The 25,307-nt window shown below is 32.5% G+C and overlaps 1 protein-coding gene across 1 annotated transcript; it reads right to left on the bottom strand.

The window, feature by feature from the left end:
* Window positions 1-14,467: 14,467 nt before the first annotated feature.
* Window positions 14,468-16,627, bottom strand: LOC134252926 (uncharacterized). Its single transcript, XM_062735463.1, has 2 exons — window positions 16,195-16,627; window positions 14,468-16,020 (listed from the first exon to the last, which is right to left on the bottom strand). Exons 1-2 carry the CDS (start codon window positions 16,625-16,627, stop codon window positions 14,468-14,470), a joined length of 1,986 nt encoding a protein of 661 aa, XP_062591447.1.
* Between the last annotated feature and the right edge of the window lie 8,680 nt (window positions 16,628-25,307).

Below are 25,307 nucleotides of genomic sequence, written 5' to 3'. Positions count from 1 at the left end.
TTCTATAGGACAGCATGGAAAAATAAAAAAACGATCAGGTTCATCTATTCCATCCATACTAAGTTATAAAGGAAAAGCTGCTGAGAACATAACTGACATTTGTAATTTATGGCAAGAATATTATTCTGACCTTGCTAATGAAGAGTACTTTCCAGATGAATTTGATGAAGATTTTACAAAATTTATAAATGAAGCTGTGCAGAACATCGATAATGATCTTAAGAACATCAATAACTTTTTCACGGAAAGGGTCGTTATATTCATTGAAGAAGTCAAATACCAAATTGATCAGCTCACCAAAAGGAAAGCTCCTGGATCAGATTTTCCTACTAACGAACACCTTATATACAGTGGTCATTTTTAGCAGAACAACTGTGGTTAATTTTTAATGCTATAATTAAAGAAAAATACATCCCTGAAATTTTTAAAGTAGGAACAATGACATCTATCTATAAAAGTAAATACAAAGATAAATGTATTCCTACCAATTACAGAGGAATTAAATTGACATCTGTAGTTAGTAAATTATTCGAAATAATACTTTTGTCAAAAGTTGAAGATAATCTAATTAGAAGTGGCAAATCATTTCCATATAATACTATCTTTTAATTTGTTATTTGTGGCCGTTAATGCTGATTTAACAGTCGCAAACTGAGTTTTACCGGCGACGCGTAAGCGGAGCCGGTAAAACAGACGTTTGCGACCGTTGAATCAGGATTAACGGTCGCAAATGTCAAATTAGAAGATCAGTTATTGCCATTCTAATACACTCTTTCCATTTTGTTTTTTGTTTACGTCTTATTTTGTTTTTTGTTTTTGTTACATAAAATTCGTTACGAGCATTGTGTTTTTGCGTCACTCTATTATGAGGTCACAATGAAAAGCTTTTACGCTCGTAAAGGCTCGTTTGACTGCTTCAAACGTCAGCGCATTGCCCAATACAAATGTGTTTTACAAATTAATTGCAATAGAATCCAGATTTTGGTAAAATTTAAAATACTGGTATAAAGAAAGCAAGTGTTTTGTTTCATTTTGTGATGTAAACTCCAATTTGTAGAATACTTAGTGCTTTTATGTTTCTTGTGTATATTAATGATTTATTATTTGATATATGCAAAATTGTCAATGACCTTTAACTGGGTGATTTACACATTCCACTTATTCCATTAGTACATGATACTGCTTTTATGAGCAATTCACCAAATTCATTAAAAATGTTTACTCAACCTTGTAGAAAACTATGCATTTACTTGGAGGCTCCATTATAATCCAAGTAAAAGTGTTTTTAATGTATTTAGGAAAACCAAGAAGTGTTCCATATCTTGTAGCGGTGTGCTTTTTGGTAGTGAAATACCTCAGTCTGAAAGTACAGCGTATGCTGGTTGTCTTCTCTAGGCGAATATGGAAAGTGATAAACTTACAGAGTGAGTGTGTAAAACTGCGAGATCAAAAATCCACTCTTTATATTCTGTTGGTGTTAATAACTCTGACATTCATCCCGTTTTATGTGCAGAAATATGGAAAGGATAGTGCTACCGTCTGCCCTCTACTCTTGCGAGATATGGTCGTTATTGCCACTAACAGAAATGCACAACTTGAATCTTTGCCAGGATTATTCAAGAATTCTCACAACGTTTTTCCGTCACATTTAAGCATCTCGAATATTGGACTGTGGACCATACAGGGCTACATTGATGAATATGTTACAAAATGCCAAAACATTTGTAGCATTATATACAGTAAAAAGGAATTTTCAAAAATGATTATCAAAACAAATATGGGCAGCAGAGGAAAATTAATGCTGTGCTACTCTGTCTTTAGATCCTTATATGTCTTATTTCAGTAAAATACATAAATTGTTGAACCCAAATAAATAGCTAGAGAAGATCTCTCAAAAAGATTATTAATCAATTTTTTATTTAGGTTTTAGCGATGAAAATTGTATGTAAACATTGCGAATTTTGTAATAAGGTAATAAGTAAATTTAATATGCACTTGATGTTAAGTTGCTTTACACTTTTAGACGTCAGAGAAAATATGCTTGAGGACATTTTAGACACTTGATGTAAATGAATATGTTTAGTTTGAGGATCAAGATCCTTAATTACAATTTTCATCTTTAATGGGGTTTGTTCAAGGTACAAGTTTTGAAAACATATCTTTTACAAAATGGAAATATATAATGATAATTGTTGCTTCAACGGTTTATAAAGACTAGTCTTTCTGCCATGGACTGTCGAAACCTGTAATATGGTAGAAAATTGTACATATATACATGTAAATATGTTTTCTTTTTTTGGCATTCTGTTGTTAATTAGTTAATTATCTGTTAATTCATACAAACTCTCAATTAGTTTGGAGGAAAAAAAGATATCTTATCTAATTATTTAATATGTATATTTACTGACCAAATTTATAGAATTTTGTTTTATTAAAATGGATTGTAAAGTGACTTGTTAAAATGACGTGATTTCAAATGAGGTATGAAAGATTCCGACGTGTGTTGATTAATCTTATGATATTTCGTCGTACTTTCATTAATATGCATAAATCGTAGGCCATATTTTTCATGTTTTAACAATGTTGGAGTCGTACGTTAAACCGCTGCAAAGCCGATTGATGTACACTAAATGCAGTTGCAACTTCCTCTTGCGTGGCTCCGCGTATCCTCATAGTTAGTCTGTGTTGCGTTCATCTTTGTTAAGGCATGAAATTACAGCATCAACATTGTTATCATAATAAATAATGAATAAAAACAGAAATGTATATTTTTATTATATTTTTACAGAATTGCGTATTTATGTGACAATAATGGGTGCATGTAGATCGAAAATCTAATTTGGTAATAAATTAAGACAGTGTGGAAACTGTTGGTGAAGAAGTGACAGAAAAACTACTCTGCTGGACGAATATCTTGAGTAAAAAGATGAGGAAGAAAGGAGAAAAAAGAAAAGAAAGAAAAACCATAAACCTAGAACAGACTTAAGTCAAAATTTCAAATCGATATAACTTTCGAAAAAAATTTGATAATAAAATAAAACTTTTAACAAATATTTGAATTGATGTATGTTATACAGTTGCAAACTTATAAGCTAATATATCAAATGGAACTGAAGATATTAAAATTTGAAATTTTGACTAGTCTATTCTCAGTTTATGGTTTTGGGGCCTGATTTTTCTTTCTTTTTTTCCCCTTTCTTCCTTACTATTGTTAAAGCCAATTTCATATCCTTCTTAAGAACATTAAAATTTTAGGGCACAATAAAGCTCAAACTGTACCTTCGAACTCTTCTTTGCCGCTTAATAATGCATCCTTAGTAACAGAATTAATGAGAAACAAGGGGAGGTTAACTTAACCCTCTAAATCCCCCATATCCCCCGGACAATATTGATTTATAAGCATAACATGTTTTGATCACAATTATCTCCACTGTATATATAAAGGTGTATATTTGTTTTTTTAATTGATTTTCAGACGATGAGCTTGGAGCACCGAAAAGGAAAAAATCCCAAACTTACCCTGTCGACTGTTTAAAAGAAAAAAACTGATTTTTTGATAAAGAAAAGCAAAAAGATTTAAAATTTTCCACTCTCACGAATTCTTTTATGAAAGCGCATCTGATTTCTGAGATTACCCTTCCTCGAAATATTAATGGAGGTATAAGGTAGGATGATAATGGGTGTGCAGGTTCACCATAGAGGGAGTACACATCATTATTTGCCTTTTTCATATATTGTTTCAGTTGATGTTCAACGTCGTTTCTCGTAACATACCGGCATCGACCTTCAATTGGACCAAAGAGATGCGCTATCATTCCATCAGGTGTCGTTATACATTGGAAGTTGAGAACATAGACTCTCTTATAGCCATTAAACACTAACTGCTGATGAGATTGGGGTCTGCAAATTGGCCTCACCGTTCCGTCTATAAAACCCCAGCCATTTAACAGCGGGGCTCCGCAGTTACCTACGGCTGTGGACATTTCATCCAGCTTTGCGTTCAACAACCAAGGTTGAATGAAACTCTCGATGCCCGTGCCTTATATCGATGGACTTGAGAAAAGTTGTAAAATGTATGACAATTCCGCAGTTGGACCCCTAAATATATGCGAGAGGTCTTGTTATATATTTAGGTACGCTAATCGGCGAATGCAAAAACACAAACCTTCTGTTCCAGAACATACAGTCCTGTTTTGGCACAAAACCTTGCCTGTTAAATCTTACTCTTCGAACAAACTATTCATATAATCTCTTTTAAATCTAAACAAATTACGGAACGGATCATTGCTAAGTTCATCAATCTCTAACTTACGATAAACTGATGAATATTTTTAATCTCCCTCACTCGCAAACAAAAGAAGGTCATCGTCCTCCTCCAGAGACGCAAGTAACATCAAATTTTGCGCCATTTTAATTTACAATCACAGAGAAGAAACACTTATCCCTATTTTGTTTCGTTTATTTCGTTTTTTATCAAATGAGATGTAATATTACAGGCTGTTTTACAGGTACAGAATGTAAAACATGTAGATAGGTTTAGTTACAAATGACGTAACAACGTGTACGCGAAACTTTGACGTACACAGTATACTTGATGTCAACGTCAATAATATGATTTATATATTCATGTACGTACACGTGTACGTATACAAATTTCGTGATTGGAGAGTACAATAAATTAATTCACCGACATTGTACAGGGGTATTTATTATTTTTGATTTAGACAAATCAATTGTGAATTGGAGTTTATACTTATTCTAGTCATAGATATCATAAACTATGAAACATAATTATATATATTGTCATCTCACTGCAGCGAAGCGCTCTTAATATTTTGTCACTAGTATCTCTACAGGACAAGCTTTTAATTTTGCATCACATAAAACATGGAAGCAAGCATAAAAAATATTTAATGGACGATAAAAATCGACCACTTTTTGCACTTTGAGGAGGGGGGAGGGGCAACAGAGAACCCTTTGAAAACGATAAATTGTGAGGGCTCAACCATTATAACGTCTAGAAAGAAGGTATGGAATAAAATTTCATACAACAATACATTGTTGAAACAAGGATATGGAGATAACGAACAGTATTCAATCTCAAAGTCCATTAAACAATAAACAAAATCAGAGAAGAGCAAACACGGACCTCCAAAACATCAGAGGTGGGATCAGGTGCCATGGAGGAGTGAGCATCCCCTGCCGACCTGTCACACCCGCCGTGTGCTCCTTGTCATAACCAGGAAATAACGGAAAAAATCTGTTGTGAATTCAGTGTATAAATAATGGACTAACAATTGGTATGAAAAACGTCAGTCAGCATTTGACTCAATGATAAATTGTATTTGATGACAAGGTCATTGTATCGACCATAGAACTTACGAAATGATGGCTTTAAATGAGACTGTTGATATTCTTGTTTTATCACCTTGCTTGTCATTAACTTACCTCGTTTAAGAAATTGTTCATACGTAGAACATGCTCTTGCGTATCGAATCAACTGAGATATATACACTCCGTATACAGGTGATGAAGTTATATTGCTGCATAAGTAAGGGAAGTTGACGATAGAAAAGTTAAAGTCATCACGTGTTTCATATACCTTGGTTGTTAGATCACCATTAGTGTCTTTTTCAAGTAAAATGCCCAAATAAGAAGCAGATGTGTCGGACTCTATGGTATCTTTTATCTCAAGCTCACCAGGATATATCGTATCGACGTAGGAATGGAAATTATTAATTGACAATACGTCGTCGATATATCTGAATGTCGAGTTGAAGGCCACAGCAAGTGTCTTCTTCTTTTCACGCATAAGATTTTGCATAAATTCTGCTCCATATGAATATAAAAATAAGTCTGCTAATAACGGAGCGCAATTTGTACCCATGAGATTTCCAATAGATTGTTGGAATAGCTGGTCTTCAAAAAACCACATAGATATTGTCAATCAGAAACTCAAGCATCTTCTTGATGTCAACTTCAGAGTACTTATGTGTGCAATCAGAATCTGTTATAAATAAATAATTTTGCAAATGACCAATGACGAGGTAAGTAAATTTACGAGTTCCATTTTTATTGAAGAAGCAGCTGTCAATGATATCAAAAAGCCTGGATTTTCATTTGTCGTGGGGAATTGTTGTGTATAAAGTTGAGAAGTCGTAAGTTTTTAAGCTGTTGATTTTTGTAAAGTCTTGTGATTTCAAATTGTCCAAAAGTTCTTCAGAATTTTTACGTATCCACATCTGATTCACACCACTTCTTGAATATATAGTTGCACAGTACTCTTGAAGTCTTTCCTTCACTACTGTCAATATCTTAGTGAGGAGTAACGAAAGATATTTGGTTGAACATTTACTGGAACCTGTTATGTATCTCTTATTTGTAAGGATTTTTAGGAAGTTTCGGAATCCAATATGTATAGGGTAGTTCAAATTCATTTTGCCTCTGTGGAATATTAAAAGTATTCAAAACTGACGGGCGAAGAATTTCTTCCTTAGAAAGGGACGTATAAGTATAAGTATGATTACCACTTGTAGAATTAAATCCAACTTCTTGTAGAATGCAATTAATATTATGAGCCTTACAAACAAAGACAATGTTGTTACCTGCTTTGTCGGCAGGAACCAGATCGTGTAATCTATCTAATTCTTTTTTCACTTCTGGTTTATTGAACACAGAGGGATAGATGGTTTTCATTTTGCCCCTCAATCTTTTAATACGTGACTTTAATATAGCTCTGATACATTTAATCCATTCTGACAAGGTGTCAACGTCTTCTTTTTCATATCTGGCCCATCTTCTGGCGTAATTTTCAACATATTCAATAATATTTATGAAATTCCGACGCCAGTTGAAAGATCGGGGTTCCCTATATTTAGGACCTTTCAAAAAAAATGATATAAGGTCCTCATTACGAACTATATTTACGTCACCTGTAATAACGTGTCCTGCAGGAATGTAGTCATAGGGCGAAGAAAAACATGAAAACAAAGGGGATTTTTTTTTCAGATAGTCGGTATCCAGACCATGTAAAGTGTTTTTGTAATTGAAAGTTTGGAAGCAATAATCGATGTGTATTTGTAGGAAATACAAGGTGTAGTCTTTAACTTGCAATATCATGGAATACAAGACTGGACCCTTTTGTGATTAAGAATATTACTTATATTAACCGTGTCAATTCCTTTATTGGCATATTGAAGTGTAAAGAAAAGGCGGATTGTTTTAGCTGTAATTTCTTCCGTAAAACGCGAGGGTTTAAAAAGCCTATGATATGCAGTATCCATAATCACCGATCCGAGCCTATATTCAGGTGACGAGGAATCTAAAATTAGATGTTCCTTGGCCTTTTCAAGAAGACTATTTAAATGTTTCAAAGGGACAGAGTAAAGTTTTGTTCGCATATGATGTAGACCTAACTGCTGATTTACATAAAGGTAGTAATGAATCAAAAGAGTCGTCGTGTATTGCAGGTTTATTGATGAACGATGCCCATGACTAAGCTAACGTCTCTGAGTATGGTTAAAAAGTTCCATCACATTTACATTGTTACACTGCGGGCTGGAAAGATCGGACACCACCCTTTTTTCCTTTTTTTAAAAAGAAATTACGCGTCTTTACAAGTGCTAGTAAAAAGGGGATAAAATAAAGAAATACAATCTCCACAAGCAATTAACGTTAAACATATTACCTTAAAAGTAAAACTAAAATGGCGAGGATTTACATTTTTATTCATGTCACTAATGCCTGTGGATATTATTTAATGGAAAAAATTTTATTAAAAAATTAAAGAATGATGTTTTACACGGACCTATACAAGTACAGTTTGATGAACAGAACACGATGATAGTTATGCGTACTTGTAAAGTCACTTCTAGGTTTAACAGTACAAGTACACGTACACGATCAAGTGCTTAACCTCTCTCTTATATCCTGGAAATTTGTGGGGAAATTGAGCCAATTTTAACGTAAAATTCACATTTCGTTAGTAATAGAGAGGTTAAGCCGATGACCGTGTACGTGTAGCTACAGAAATCCCCTAATTTAATTCGATGTACGTCATCAGTTTTGCATACTTATAATTCTACAAGTTGTTGACAATATACTGTGTGTATCTTTTGCTTTAGAACATATCTACTCTGAATTTTCTCGATTATAGTTTTAATATTTGTCATTAATACAAACAAGAATGCCACTTTTCCTAAATATTATGAATAAAATTAAATTGTGTGAAAGTGCAAGAATGTGTAAAAATCAAACCCATCTTGAAATTTAAAGTTTCAATAATTCTTAGATGAAATAAAAATTTTAAATAATCTTTGTGTGAAATGCTATTTCAACAAATAAGTCGTGATATTATACCTGTAAATTTTGCACTTTAATCTGTAAATTTTACACTTTAATCTGTAAATTTTACACTATTTGTTTATTCACATAGTCATTTTAGCAATTTCACACATCCTCAGTAATGCATTTTAAAGTATTTTATTACTGACTTTTTATTTTACAATTAATGCAAATGATAAGCAAATTAGTATTACTGATACAAGCAAATTTTTTCTTAGAATGTAAATGAAGACCATATCAAACATACATGTACATATTCTCGATGAATGTGATATTGGTATCATCATACGCAAATTCGTGATTCAATTATTGAATCTGTAAAATTTACAGCAACAGTTGAATTAATTGAATTTTTTTTAAATAACCAAAAGTATATACATGTACATATATAGATAACTAAAGTATGTCTATATTAATTTTGGAACGGCAATGAAATTTATATCCTTTGATTCAAAGAAATTTCTCTGATTTCTCTCTAAAAAATGACCGTAATTTTAATATATCATTTCATCATGACCGTAGAACCATAAACTTGTAATATCTATCTGAATTGCAAATAAAAAAAACTTGGAGATATAAATATGCTCGGGAAATTTACCATTTTCCATGAGGAAATAGTCCATCATTGTTTATCTTATACTATAAATAAACATTTACGAGTACATGTACATGTAAAATAAAAATATGCAAACAATTGTTAACATCTCAATTTTATACTTTTTTCAGGTGTCAAGGTAAACATCACAAATCGACCGTTCGATCATAACCGATTACAGTTTAGGATGTTCAAAATAAAGTGTAAAATTTACGGATTAAAGTGTAAAATTTACGGTTTAAAGTGTAAATTGTACAGATTGAAATGTAAATTTTACAGATTGAAGTGTAAAATTTACAGATTAAAGTGTAAAATTAAAGTGTAGAAATTAAAAAGAAGTGAAGTGTCTAAGTGACAAAAATACGCTTCCGTACCTTTTGGTGCTTACCATGCCCCCGCTGCGAAGGAGAGGGGGTATATATATATACACTGTTTTATCCTTGTGTGTTTTTCTGTGTTTTTCCGTCTGTCTAGCTTGGTGTCTGTCCGTAACAAAGTTATTGGTCGCATTTTTCTCAGAAACTACTCATTACAGATGCTTGAAATTTTAGCAATCGTCTCTGGGACGTGCCTTATGGTGGGATTCATTTTTGTTTAAATCCGATGTCAACCTCCTGTTAACCGTGCGTCTGTCTGTACCATACATACAGGTAAGGGGTAACTTTTACACTCGCCGACAAATCAGATAGATCAGAAGATTACATGTAAACTGGATCAAGGATTTATTCTAAGAAGAAAACTTTTTTTTCGTCAGTTGTATGAGTATGTAGTAATTTATATATTTTCTTGTAATTTATTCGTTCCTTTTTTATCGAACATTTACAATGAAGAAGAAACACGGACATCCGATACATCAGAGGTGGGATCAGGTGCCATGGAGGGGCGAGCGCCCCGGCCGACCGGTCACACCCGCCGTGTGCTCCTTGTTATCACCAGGAAATAACGGAAAAATCTGTCGTCAATTCCAATTTACAATATAAATAATGGACTAACAATTGGTATGAAAAAGTCCGTCAGCGTTTTTCTTAATGACAAATTGTATTTGCTGACAAGGTCATTGTATCGACCATAGATGATGACTTTAAAGACGTACAACACACTGGGGGAGATAACTCTTACGATTTCAATTGAACGTTTGACATGACGTCAAATTTAGCGTCAATAATAAAGCGTCAAAACGATCCCAATGTATATCAATCATAAAAGGCAAATGGGATATGGGGCTTGGCTGTGATTATGAGTACCATACTTAATCCATAAATATTTTTTTTTAATTAACCCGATAAACTCCGTAAAAAGCTAGACCTAAAATGCCAAATACCATCCCTTATTGTCTATTTCATTTCATGTACAATAAATTGTATTCTTAAAGCGCAGCATTTTTAACATTCTAAAAATTTTATTTTACATTACCGAAATTCTCATTATGTACAATTGGCTTTATATAAAATTCCGATTAATGGTCTTTATTATAATTTGTGCATTTACGATATAAATATTGTTTTTCTTCTTTAATTAAATAAAACAACAATAAACAAACAAAAAACTTTTAACAATGTAACCCTTACTGATCAAAGAGGAACAACTCTAATAATGTAGGAGATGTTTGTTTCCTCCCTTTATTCACGGTTTTCCGCATACAAAGAATCAAATACAGAAAGACCTGTTATAAATCCGATAATTCAATTGAATACTATAAACTTCATAGACACAATGTAGGTATAGAATTGAAAAGAATTGAATACTAGTACTGAAATTATCTGAATTTTATGAATATCCTATTGCAGCAAATCGTTTGACTTTCTGTCACTGTCAACAATGTCGGTTCGCATTTCCTCGATTCAAAACAAAACGTAGCCTTTAAGATTTTTAAAAAAAAATATCAATGTGCGCATGAATATAAATTAAATTAGATGGAAAAATTGATGTTTGATAATTTGAAGTTAAAATAGATGAAGATGTTGATGTTTGATAATTTGAAGTTAATGTGGAGTGGACGAATACGGAATTCTCATTTTAACTTTAGAAGCAACGACATTGAAAGAAACAATATGGGGGTGTACATGTATACAAATGTCGACGTATCCCCACGGCCACATACTGTCTCGTTTGAAATAATGACATGAAAGAAACTATAATTATTCCATTTATATCACAGGAGAGTTGAACATACACTTTTTTTGATATATAGAATAAAAGAAACAAAATTAAAAATCAACATATTCAATATATATCGTATCCAGGTTTCATGTGATATGGAATGCATAACGCATACATATAGGGCCTATATGCACTGTGAACGACGTTTCATCAAACGCTAATGGTCAGCGACGCAAAAAAGGAAGGGGTAGGTGTGGTAGGGTCATTCAAAAATTGCCTAAGAATCTACATTTAAATACGCTTTATGAGAGCTTTAAAATATGCAAGGTAATATATTTGTGAAGAAAAAACAGTATTCTAATTTGATTTTTTTAAATGTGTATTTGTAGATTCATAACAAAGTGATCGACCCCCGTCTGAAAGGTGTGCGGGAACGTGTTTTATTAAAAAAGGGAGAGGGGGTAATTTTCCGCGATTAAAATCAAAACAAGTCGTACAAAAATTATACAAAAAAATTATGAAGATTATTTTTACTACCAGCTACCTAAAGAAATTTTTTTACCAAAATTAAACGACAGGTTTTTTCACAAAAAAATTTTGAATTCGAAAAATACACAATTTTCTAGGCTTGGATAATTAAAAGTTTTTCAGTTTAAGGTCTTCGAAAATTGTTATGATTATATGTATATCAAAAAGAGGACATATATTTTTTGTAAATGGTTAAAAGAATAAGTCAATGAAATTTGACAGTTATATCTAACCTGACTTTTTTGAAAATCAAGGTTTAAGTAGTTCATTGATTAAAAATTTCCCCTCCTTGTAAACAACTAAAATGGGGTAACTTTTGGAATTTCCTGTCCAAAAACCACTCGAACGATTTTGTCCAAAATGTGCATACATGCAGTACATATAGTAATGTACTAAATATACAAAAATAACGAAAATTAAACGGCAGGAATTTTGGGGGCTATAGGTGTGTTGTACATCCTTAATCGAGACTGCTATATTCTTGTTTCATCAACTTGCTTGTCAAAAATTTACCTCGTTTTAGAAATTGTTCAAACGTAGAGAAAGCTCTTGCGTATCGAATCAACTGAAATATATACACTCCGTATGCAGGTGATGAAGGAATACTGCTGCAAAATTAAGGGAAGTTGACGAAAGCTTAAGAAAAGATAAAGTCATTACGTTTATCATATTATAGATTGGTTGTTAGATTACCATTAACGTCTCTTTCATGTAAAATATCCAAGTATGAAACAAATGTATCAGACTTTGTGGTATCTTTTATCTCAAGCTCACCAGGATATATCATATCGACATAAGAAATGGAAATTATCATTGTCAATTGACAATACGTCGTTGATATATCTAAATGTCGAGTTGAGGGCCACAGCAAGTGTTTTCTTCTTTTCAAGCATACTATTTTGCACAAATTCTGCTTCATATGAATATAAAATAAGGTCCTCTAATAACGAAGCACAATTGGTACCCATGGGAATTCCAAAAGATTGTTGGAATACCTGGTCTCCAAAAACCACATAGATATTGTCGATCAGAAACTCAAACATCTCTTTGATGACAACTTCAACTACTTGTGTCTACAATCAGAATGTGTTTCAACCAAATAATTTTGCAAATGATCGATGAACAGGTAAGTAAATTGACGAGTTTCATTTTTATTTTTAAAAAAAAGCAGCTGCGCAGAGCAAGCAAAATAAAACACCCAAAAATCTGTAAATCAATCTAATTGATGTGGAGCCAACCACCTTTCCTCTAAGATACACATCTTTTTCTAAGGCCATCTGTTTTTAGATTAATATCCTCAGCAACTGACCACGTGCCTTAGTTTTGCATGTATAAATATGTATATGCTAAGCGTCATAGTGATATCTACACGTGTACATGCTGCACATTATTTTTTTTTCAACAGGCTCTCTACTAAACTGCAAATGTGTGCAATAATTATTCTTATCATTTTTTCTGCAGAAAATATCAAATCAAACAGGGAATATCTGAGTTTTTTAAAGACATTGGACCGGGTCTTTAGTGCGAAACTATCCCCTGCCACTTAAATCAAGTACTGTCGTACAATAAACGCCATACAATAAACACGTTGCCTGTGAAAAGATGAATTTTGGTATTCCATCTCCAATAGCAACAGATTCAATGGCAATTAATGCATAACAGAATGTAAGGGTTAAGTGTTCAGTATATTTAAACATAACTCCAATATATTACAATTAGCATGTCAGAATGGAATGTTTTTTACTTTGAATTTTAGTTAGAGTTATCTATCTCTGTTTTAATTATAAACCTTCATGAAAAATATCTTAAATTGGCATTCTATTTTTATATCAAAATTTCTTTCCAAAACAGTTTTAATTGATATTCTTAGTATTTGAATTTTAATTTTTAGAAAATTGAATTTCGTCATAGACTTCATTGCAATATATGTTAAATCAATTACTGCTTAATTAAATGTATTTTTGAAACTTTCTCTTGGTTAATCCTTTTGTACTGTAATTTATTTTAGCTAGGGTGGTTCTATTAAGGATTGATAACATTAACGGAAGAAGATTAAGAATGATTGTTTCCAGGTAAACCAATTTTTAAAATATTATGTATACTACATTTTGCATTGTTTAATTTGTGGTCTATTTTTAAAACAGGAAGTCTTACCTCCTAAATTAGAGCGCCTCATTGTATCGTGGTATTGAAAAACATGGATTATCTAAATAACTATTTGCATATACAATGATTTGTCGAATAAAACTGTCTCTCTATATGTTTGCATTTGCACAATCTCGAAAAAATGTATGATCCAGCCCAAATGAGATGACGTTATCATTATTACTCAGGCTCCCACATTACCACATGCGTCAGTATCAGAACTGACCATCATGTCAATCTTCTGTATTATTTCGGTGTTCCAGTCACACACCAGGATGAGTGACAGATATCACGTGGTTCATTTTGGAGGTCTTGTGTAGGAGAAGCGATGTCATCCTACAAAGTTTTTCACCACTAGACCTAGCCTATAGTCAGAAAAATAACATCACAATTGTAGTTTTCAGTTATGAATCTAGGTAAATTGTAGATTATCTGACCTATATTGTTGGGTTGTATTGTCTTTGTATGTGTTGCTATACTTGGTAACTTTGCCAAAATCTGCACAAGTCAGGGGAGCAGTCACAGAGTTGCTTCGATGGTTCTATTCTTTTTTCTTTATCAGCTTTCATTTTGGTTTGTTATTTTACGTTTATCTATGTTATAATCATCGTCTAGATAAACAAGTTCACAAATAGAGTTCATTATGTTTTTCCCATCTCTATCCTTTTGTACATCAGTAGTATGATTATTTTTTATATTTTAGTTTCAGTTTGGCGTGACACAGAAAATGTCATCTACGCCTCTAACACTTGTAAACTATGAACGATCCGTCAGACAGTTGTCCTGCCTTCCCTTATACCTGTAAGCACACATTGTGTTATTATCAAAGGATCCTACCCAGAGAAGGTGACGTTTTTCATCATAAAATAAGCTCCAATGTTTACATTCTACTTCTTGTGGTATATTTATCAGTGAGATAAATCGACCTTCCTTGTCAATCATCTGTACTGTCTGGGTGTTAAAATCACATACCAGGATGTGTAACAGCGCGTCAGTACATATTCCACGTGGTTGTAGTAAGAATCTTGGAGGATGTCCTCTGTAGGAGAACCGGTGTCGCCCTCCACGATCCGTCACAACTACAGCATGACAGAAATAGTCAGACACAATAATATCTCCATTGCGGTTCTCTGTGATGTACATTGGTCTACTATACAGTTTTTCACCTCTGTCATCCAGTTGTATTGTCTGTACGTGTTGTCCTGTGCTGTTATACCGTGTAACCTTCCCTATTTTTGTATCAGTATTCTCCATCCCAAGTAGAAGATCTCCATCGATCAGGGAGCAATAAACACAAAATGGTGTCCATGGTTCCGTTTTCTGTATCAGTGTAGATATTACTTTGTTATCTCTTGAGTATTTGTTAATTGTACCATCTATATCTATAAAACAAAGATCACAAGACATGTTCACCGCGTGTGCCCCTGCAAAAAATCTACCTCTATTTGTCAACTGATGCAACTTTCTGCCAGCAGAATCTATAAGGATGAGATTATTAATGTCACTGATCCAAAATCTATTTGATGTCACATAGGATATGTGCTTTACCTGAAAAACACCTCTAACTGAAATAGATTTATGTAACACGAACGTGGACATCATTTTCATAAGATTTTCGCTTCTAACTCGTCTCCTTCCTGTTTCTATGATTTGGATTTCATTCAGAATCTGGATAACATCAATATAAGTTTCCTCAGCCAGAGAGAACAGGACGTTTTGTGTAAGATTTGGGGTAATCTTTGTCGTTAGAGCATTAGTATTCTTTTGGAATAGTAGGAAATGTACCGGAAGATTCGCTGACTGGTCAAATATATGTTCATAGCTTTCAATGCTTGCAAGATGTTTGATCATCTTTCTTTTATGCTTTTGTAGTCTATACTTCAGATAACAAGTAATCTTTTTTATGTTGTCGCATTGCACATTGTCAATGTAGTCTTTTAATCTCTTGGCTTTTGTGGACATTTCTGATTTACATTTAGAAATACTTGTTCTGAACGTTATATCACTTCTGCTGCGTGTTTCCATTCCTGCCAAAAGAGAATAAGCGTTGTTCAAAATTTCACTTCTGATGTTGTGAATGGTCCCTCTGTGTTGCTGCCGGTTTGTTTTATATGCTTTTACTATGTCTTTTGTTAGGTGTTGCCTATGTCCTGTACATTTGACACACACAGGAAGTTCACACGAATAACAAAACATTTCGTAGGTCGTATCTACATGTCTTACACAGGTCTCTTGTTTTGCAATGTTATATGTCTCACGATAAATCACAACATCATGGTATATGGTATTTAGATCAACAACATGTTTTTCTTTACACTGTACACACAAGTTATGTTTGCACGTGTTACAGTAATATTCTGTGTCCCCCTGACACTGAGAACACTGTCGTTCTTTACATTGTACAGTCAAGCCTTTTTTGTAATGATGTGTTCGATATAGCACCACTTTATGGTACTTAGTTTCTGACTTTGTAACATGTCTACTTTTACACTGTTTACACAGATCATGTTTACACGTGTAACAGTAGTATTCTGTGTCCCCTTGACACTGGGAACATTGATGTATCTTACACTGTTTAGTCAAGGCTTTATATAATGGCACTTTATGATGTTTGGTAAGGAAGTTTGTAACATGTCTCTCTTTACACTCTAGACACAGGTCGTGTTTACATGTATTACAGTAGTATTCTGTGTCCCCTTGACACTGAGAACATTGACGTATCTTACACTGTATTGTAAAGCCTCTTTTACGATGTTTTGATCTATATAACAGTACTTTATGGGAGTCAGTATTATGTCTCTCTTTACACTGTAGACACAGGTCATATTTACACGTATTACAGTAGAATTCTGTGTCACCCTCACAACGAAAACAATGACGTATTTTACACCTCGTGCTGAATCCAAGCGTGCACATGATGTTGAAGATCTATAGTGTGAAAAAGAAATACAAGCTGAATATATTTCAGATCACATTATTTTAAAATTGAAAAAAAAAATTATCAATATTTGTGAACTTAAAGGTGAACACGGTGGATGCACACTGGGAGAATATTCAATGAAAAACAAATACAGGTTTTGCGTCTAAGTTTTTGAAGCATTACCTCTACCTTACATTCCTACGTCGATACGATATATTCTCGTGAGTTTGAGATAAAAGAAACCACAAAGTCTGACACTTCTGTTTCGTACTTGGATATTTTACTTGAAAAAGACGTGAATGGTAATCTACAATCAATCTATATGATAAACGTGATGACTTTAACTTTTCTATTCTTAACTTCCTTTATGAAGCAATATATATTCATCACCTGCATACGGAGTATATACGAGGGTTGATCCAAAAGCTCGTGGAATTTCTTCATATTCTATTTATTTTTAAGTGAAATCGGTTAAAAGTTACAAATGAGAATATGGACACTTGTTGAATTTTTTAAATAAAAAAAACATTTTTAATATTTAAGATAGTAACTCTATGGCAGTTGCCATAGAAAACGGTTGTTTAGAAAGGGGGAGGGGGCATTAACACGTTTAGGTAAGGTTTAACTCTCTTATTTTTCGATTTAATGATGTGATCAGTTGAATGGCTTGCGTGATAATTTGAATAAACGCCGAAGGCGTTGATGCATAAAATTATCACGCAACCAATCGATTGATCATCGTCATGAAATAGAAAAATAAGACAATTATTCCTTATATTTACATGGTCTTAATTCCCATAATTCACGTGCTACACTTTACAAGCCCCGCTTCTGTCTAGTAGCTATTTGGCCGGCCCTGCACGTGATTTTTTTAGCAGCGCCTATTGAGAACCAGTGCATTCATGAAGAAATAAAGTACATTAACTATCTTAATTTTATCTCGGATAAAGACATTGGAAATGTAAATATTATCATTTTAATTCTTAATACCTGAAATTAGAATAAAACTACCCTATGTGGTATATAAAACGAAAATTATGTCATTATTACGATTATGTGATTTTTATAAACCTATGTATAAGAGTTTTGCTGATTTTAGTGGATATTAGTTTATTAGTTGGTGATTTATTGTTCGTCTTTAAGTTATTAGACAACGTCAAATTTCGGTCAAGACTTACGTTTTGTGAAAATCCTGGTATCACTTAAACGCGTATATAATTGAAATAGACTGGAGGGAAATGTATTTCGTTTTCCAGTGGCATAAGAAATTTAAGAAAAATAGAACTTCCATGAACGTTGATTAAAGGCATGGCCGCCTTTTGAGGCTCTGTTTTAGGTTTCTTCCCCCTAGACAAATTAAAAGCGTTAATGGACGTTGTCGGCTGACGTACTGTTTTTGACATTGCTAATGTTGGAATTGGAACATCATATGGAAAGATGGGACTATTTTGAAATATGAGTGAAAAATGAAGATAAGTTGGTGCGAGGAGATACCCAGGCTTTTCTTGAGAAATAAATGGCAGCATATTGTAGAATTACGTATTCGAATTGGACATTAGAGTGAGATGCCTCTATAACGTGACATGACATATCAAACTTGACGTAACATCGAAGTCTCCCCCCGGTTGCACAGCAATCCATTTTTGAAAGCTCCTGTGACCTAATTGGTAATTGGAAAGTTTTGAATTTTTCCAATATTGTTGCATTATGACTCTATATTAAAAATATGTTTGTTGTTTGCTTTCATCAGAAAGAAATTCCACGAACTTTTGAATCAACCCTTGTATATCTCAGTTGATTCGATACACAAGATCATGCTCTAAGTATGAACAATTTCTAAAACGAGGTAAATTCTTGAAAAGCAAGTTGATGAAAAAGAATATCAACAGTCTCGTTTAAAGTCATCAATTTCTATGATCTAGACTGACCTTGTCAACAAATACAATTTATCATTAAGTCAAATGCTGACTGACATTTTTTATACTCATTGTTAGACCATTATTTGTACACTGAATTGACGACGGATTTCTCCGTTATTTCCTGATCATGATAGTGTCAAAGTGCATCTTGTAAAAATATTTGAGTGATAGTTTTAATTTACAATTATATTTAACCAAACAATATCACAATAATATGTACAAAACATTAGTTGACATTCACTTCGGAGAACTTTCAAAATAACTTTGTGCTTCTTGTATGAACATGTCATTCAATCTTTGTTTTACCTCAAACAAAAACCAGTTTTTCATTTAGATAATATTTACAGTTCCATGTATAATCAAAGCCTAATGCATCACCATCTAGAGATAGAACGTGGAAGATTTTTTAATATTCCTAAAGCAGAAAGATTATGCAAAGGATAAGGTTCACTTTAGCCTCATTTGGCCCTGTGAATTTCTGAAAAACTGAAACTGCATAGTTTTAGTTAACAATGCATTAAATATCACTTACATCTTCGGTGACTGCGTATCTATCAAAAATGACGTCATTTTCTGGCTAGTCAATGCATTATGACGTCACGAAATGCGTCAATTTCCTCATATTCTGAAAAAGTCTACAAAATTGGCCAATTTTTAAAGCTATTTTTCGATATTTAATATAGAGCGCAACCTCTGATCCAAAATATGCAACTACTTAATGATAGAACTGTTTCTGAGGATTAATGGACATGTTTTATTTTTTAGATCAGAGAGTGCGCTCATATTATTTTTCTTCATTGAAAGTACTCAATTATACCTGTTTACCTAAAAATTCAAGAACATTGCAATTGCAAATTCATAAAGCCAGTTCTCCAAGACCTGGACTAGGAGGAGAAAAATTTTAAAAGGATATGAAAGCACCAAGTCTCCAATTTATTTTAATGCTTCAAATAGAGAATCAAGTGTTAATCAATCAATTGGTATATCTACAGGGCCATCTTATGAGTAAAGTGAACCGACTTCTTTTTGTGCAATATCACAGGTTGTGATATTCTGGTTTATTTTTTCCGATGTTAGAAAAGAGTATTTTAAGAAATATTATCACACAAACCCTCTACCTACTATAACAAAATTTATATCATGGTGTTTTGTTTGCTTTGTGGATTTAGAATGAATAGTTTGTTAAAAAGAAAGAAAAAAAGAATTCTATGATCCTGCTTTACTTTATGATCAAATGATATTGAAATTGTTATACGTATATTGTGTAATCTGATTTATGTATATACGTTAAACTTATGAACTGTATGGTTTTTGGAAATAAACAATGCTTAATTAGACGAATACATTTACTGTGTAAATATTACTTATTTTTGGACTTATTTCTAAATGGGAAAACATGTTATGAAGAAATATGTTTTGGAGGCCAACACCTAAGTGCAGGTATTACTGTATCACGACAATATCTAGTTAGAGCTTATAAATCGAGAATTTCTTTTTCGTAAGCGGGACTGTATAAAGAAAGGAAAAAAATACAGGATTCCGAAAAAGAACTTTAAAAATTCTATTGTATCTATTTCAGCAAATTGTGTTTAAGGATTTAAAATGCGAGCAAAAAACCATAAGTGCTTCAAGGGTAAATAGGCGTTTAAATCGCGTAATCAAGCAGTAAAATGTCAAATAAAAGAAATATGCATGTACTAGAACCTTTAACATGACGATGCAAACTGTAGAAGAAATCAATATTTTTAAGTTAAATAGATAAAAAAGAATTGAATAGAAAGCGTAAAAAATAATTTGTCTAGTGCAAAAAGTTGGAACATTATCACAATTTGCACAGGCAGCAATCTCTCTCTCTCTCTCTCTCTCTCTCTCTCTCTCTCTCTCTCTCTCTCTCTCTCATCAGATAGCTACAAAAATCACTTATATTAACAATCCAAATATTTGCATGTCATACCTGTATATAGTTATTCCGTGTATCTGTATTTCACAACAAACTTCCAAAGGTTTAATATGTGCATTTAAACTGACTTCTCGATCTTTACCGGGATACAACAGTGGGAAATGCAGGCCTATGCTATGAGCTGAAAAATATCTCTGTAGTTTGTCATTGAACTGTGAAATGACCCAAACTATAAGTATGTTTCATATTGACTTCGTTCAACGAATCTGACTTCTGAGAACAGTGATGTATAACGAAGTTTCATGCAACATTTAATTTCAACTAGACATACATCAGATTTTTTAAATAACATTTAATGTCAGTTGCACTTCTTATAAACGTGAATTATATCTTAAATGACATATGAAGAGAATAGAAGGTGTAAAAGGATTTCCATTATAAACAACATAAATTACATCAATAAGCTTTTCGTTATTCATGTTTCTAAAGGTTTTTAAATAGATTTAAAGTTTTATGTTTGAATGATACTTTAAGTAAGGGATAATGTATACCAGTAGCGCTCCATACTTTAAAGGTTATGAAGCTGGGGTCCCGAGGGGGCCAAGGCCCATTACTTTTAAGGAATGGGGCGCTACGCAATGGAGCGCTACGTAAAATTATCCTTTTTGAATGTTTGTATTTAAAGATGCATATTGGACACAGATTTGAAATTAATATTTTCTGTGAATTATCACTATTTATATATATTGTAAAAGCATTTCACACGAAAATAAAAAAATTTAAAAGTTAAAAAAACGACATATTATTTGATACACAGAACAGAACAAAACAGAACATTTTATTTCTAATTTAGAGCCCATAACAGACAGGTATGAGATTGTTACAATAATTAGGAAAAGAAAAGCCAATGAATAGCAAAACAATTTTACAATTAGTAATTAACAAATAAATCATTTCAACAATAGTCCTGTCTAAAAGGAATACATCAAATATGCATGTATGTGTAAAAGATTAATGCTACTATAACATATTATCATTTATAAATTTGCCCACAAAATTAAGAGTTTCCTTATCTTCTGTACTGAGTAACCAATAAAGTTTTTGTTCATCATCTTAAGCTGAAAATAGTGGACATTTATGATTAATTAACTGAAATATTTCTTTTCTTTGATGATCAAATTTTTTACATGTTATTAAAAATGAGTTTCTTCATCTGTGTTGTTAGAATTAAATCTATTATATAATCGACCTTCTCGAGGAATATTGGTAAATCTTTCCACTTCAATTTCTAATCTTTGACAGGAAATTCTTACTTTACATAGAGATTTTCTGTGATGAAAATTTTTAACAACTGATAAATAATTCTCATAACCCCAATTTTGTTTGAGTTTCACATTTGAGGATAATTTGCCATCGGTATAACTTTTATGACTTGTATACCATTTCTTCACATAGTAATCTAATAAAATTTTATGACAAAATGACTTAAATTTATATTTCGAAAACAAATAACTTCACCAATATTCAGTAATTTTCTTAATTACTGTATAAATGCAAACCATGAGTTCTTTCCATTCACAAAAAGCTTTTTACTACATTCATATGCATCTTTAAGTAAAGGAAATTCTATGGACAAATTTTCAAATCTATACCAACTTTTAATCAACAACCTGACAATATCATAATGCAGGGGGAAAATTCGCAATTCAGACAGCACTGCAAACTGTGCTTTTCTTATGAACGCCGAGAATATATTTACAGAATTTAAGGTGTATTCTTTCACAGGGCAGATTTTTAAAGCAGTCTTCAACTGTTAAATTTTGGCAGTTTAGGATTTTTTTTAGGATTTATATTACTTGCACCCTACACCTCTGCATTATACAAAAGAATTGGGTTAATGGTAGATTCAAATACATGTGTACTGGTTTTAATCCCAGGGTTCAAATCAATAAAATCCTTTCTTAACTTATAAATGCTTTTAATGCTTTTTTATAAAGCTCTAATCTTGCTACATGAAAGCTTCCAGATACACTTAGGTTAACTCCAAGATATTTGTAGCTAGACACACATTCTATCATATTTTTTTTTGAAACATTAGTTTTTGTGTAATTTTACGACCAGCCTTATTAAAGATAATGACTTTTGTTTTTGAATGTTTACCTTTAAACACCAATCAGGGCAATACTTTTCAAGTTTAGCGAGAGTTGCTTTTATACCTTTAGCTGATGAGGATAAAATAACAATGCCATCTGCATACATTAAACAATTAACAGTTTGTGTCTGAAGCGATACTTCATCAATACATGAATCTAAATATGATGGAAAGTCATTGATAAATATTTTGAATAGGGAGGGGCTCAAATTATCCCCTTGATCTGAAGCTATCTGAAATGGATCTGAGAAGAATCTCCCAATTTTCACACATGCTTGACTATTCTTATATATATTACTAATGATATTATAAAATTTAGATCCACATTTATGTAAAGTAATTTTAGCTTTAATCCTGTATGTATAACACTGTCAAAAGCTTTATGAAAGTCAACAAAACATGCATAGAGTCATCCTTCTTTTGTGCTACAGTATTTATCAATTAGACATTTTAGAACAAATAGATGATCAGATGTTATTGCACTTTTGGTAAATCCATCTGAGATTGATGAATCAAATTATGTTCTTGGAGAAATTTTAAAGTTCAAAACACTGTTGAATAACTTGCCAAGAGTGCTGGTAATTGTGATACCCCTATAATTTGAAGGATTGTTTGGATCATCAGACTTAAAAAATGGACTTATGTACCCATTACTCCAACCTTGAGGATAAAAAACCATATGTGAAACAGCTATTAAAAAGTTTATGTATACATGGAAGTAAATAAGATTGACTACGTTTTAACATTTCATTAGATATCAAATCAAGTCCCTTGGCTTTTCCATATTTTAAATTTGCTATTGCATCAACAATATCAATAATCATAAAATCCAATTCATTAAAGGATGGCTATTCTCCATGTCAGCCAAAATTGAATTTATCTCTTGTATCCTAGAATTAAAAGAGTTATCACATACAGAGTGAAGATTGCGAAAATGAATTAACCCATATTTCAGGATCTATGTTTGCTGCAGAATTATCTTTATTATCATCCTTTAGGTCATTGATTAATTTCCAATATTGTTTTGGTAGTTATTTATTAAGTGCTTCAGGTTGATTTAGAATAGAATTTTGGAAATTTTTACGCTTAAGTTTTCTTAATTTATTGTACCTTCTATAAAGTTTATAGTGATGATTCTTAACAAGTGAATCCTTAGGAAACATGCTATAAATTTTTCCATGTACAATCAGTCTACAGCGCATTGTTTGCAAGTCTGAATCAAACCACTTTTTATTTTTATGCTTTTTAACATTCTTTCTTTTATGACTTGTCCTATTTATTGACATGTTAGCAGCAGTTTTGATTGTATCATTGAATTTTTCAGCCTTTTTCTCAATATCAGAAGTTTCGGACGTAACCCGAGCGGAAACCAAGAGGAATTGGACAGCACATCAAGGCGAAAAATGCAAATGAGCTACGCCCGGAAAAAGAAATTAATGTTGACCGGAAAAAAATTACTCCTAGAAACTTAAGTGATGCCTGGATCAGAATTATGCTTGGGATTTCCTTACTATAATATAACACTATGTGACCTAATTAACCTGTATACTCTGTATTAACCATGTTTACCTAGAAAAATATTAAGAATATGATTTACAATGTCAAAGCTAAACATTTAGCTGTTTGAACTGTAAAAAAACATATTAAAACGTCATTAGCATAGTATAGAGTTATAATTTATAAAATTTGTTTCAATTTTTGTGAAACGGACACTGACACATTACCATGATCAAATGTGTTATAGAATTCAATAAAGTTTTCATTTCTTCAATAATCTTGACTTTGAAACAAGTTTACTCAATACAGTTCTTCATTTACTCAGTAATTTACAGTTCGAGACTGCCTCTATCAGATTGTAATTTCTCAAAATTTGTGCAAGGAAACTCAAAATATCCAAATTAATTTAGGGTCAACAAGTTATAATTAACATTGGTGACAATCATACTCAAATTTACTCAGAAAGGTACCAGATATTAATAACCACGCCTACTAGCAGATACTGTGTCATCCAGATGAGGTGTAAAAGCCTTTTCATTGATATATCTGTATTTACTATTTCACTTACACCTCCTTCATGATCAAATTCAAACTTAACCTAGTATCTGAAATGACCCTTATTTGATAATTAAATTTACCAACCAGAGGCTTTTAATTCTTTATAAAGTTCCAGGCGTAATTTTTGTTTCTATTTTCATGATTTTCCTACCATTTAACGCCAGGAAAATCTGAGCTTTCAAATTGACGTCCAGAAATTAGAAATGACCAATGGAAGACGCCTCTTCTTCTGAAGTGTAACTTTTCTAAAACTCCGTCTGCGCCTCAAGTACGCCGGAATTGGCGAAATTCTTTCTATATTCTACCCATATTCCAGGCGGAATCCGCCTTTAAAATTCACACAGGCACCATTTCTCTGCTGTTCTTGAGAGATTTCATTGTTTCTCAATCCATCAAATGTACTATGAATTTCACTACTTAACACGTAATTCTCTACTTAACACGGATGAAATTCTTATGTCTGTAGGAAAAGAAACAAGCTTAAGACGACGCAAATTATAAGTTGCGTGGATCCATCTCTTGTTGTCAGAAGTACTTGACTATCGATTACTAATTTACATGTAATCGTCAAAAATATGATCGTTGGATAGGAGTAAAGTATAACACTTTAGCCAACATGTTAATCTATTACACACAAAAAGAAGACATTG

The sequence above is a fragment of the Saccostrea cucullata genome, unplaced genomic scaffold, assembly GCF_032062105.1.
Source record: "Saccostrea cucullata isolate Sc308-1 unplaced genomic scaffold, CSIRO_AGI_Scuc_v1 ctg1557, whole genome shotgun sequence".
Classification (NCBI taxonomy): Eukaryota; Metazoa; Mollusca; class Bivalvia; order Ostreida; family Ostreidae; genus Saccostrea; species Saccostrea cuccullata.
Note: the sequence above shows the minus strand (reverse complement) of the source record. Positions and strands in the feature narration are given on the sequence as shown.

Excerpts from the sequence above, each read along its gene's own strand:
- LOC134252926 (XM_062735463.1), bottom strand. The coding sequence starts at position 16,627 with ATGTGCACGCTTGGATTCAGCACGAGGTGTAAAATACGTCATTGTTTT. Across the intron at positions 16,021-16,194 it reads TCTGTGTAAACAGTGTAAAA|AAAAACATGTTGTTGATCTA; the intron begins GTAGACATGTTA and ends TACAGTGTAAAG.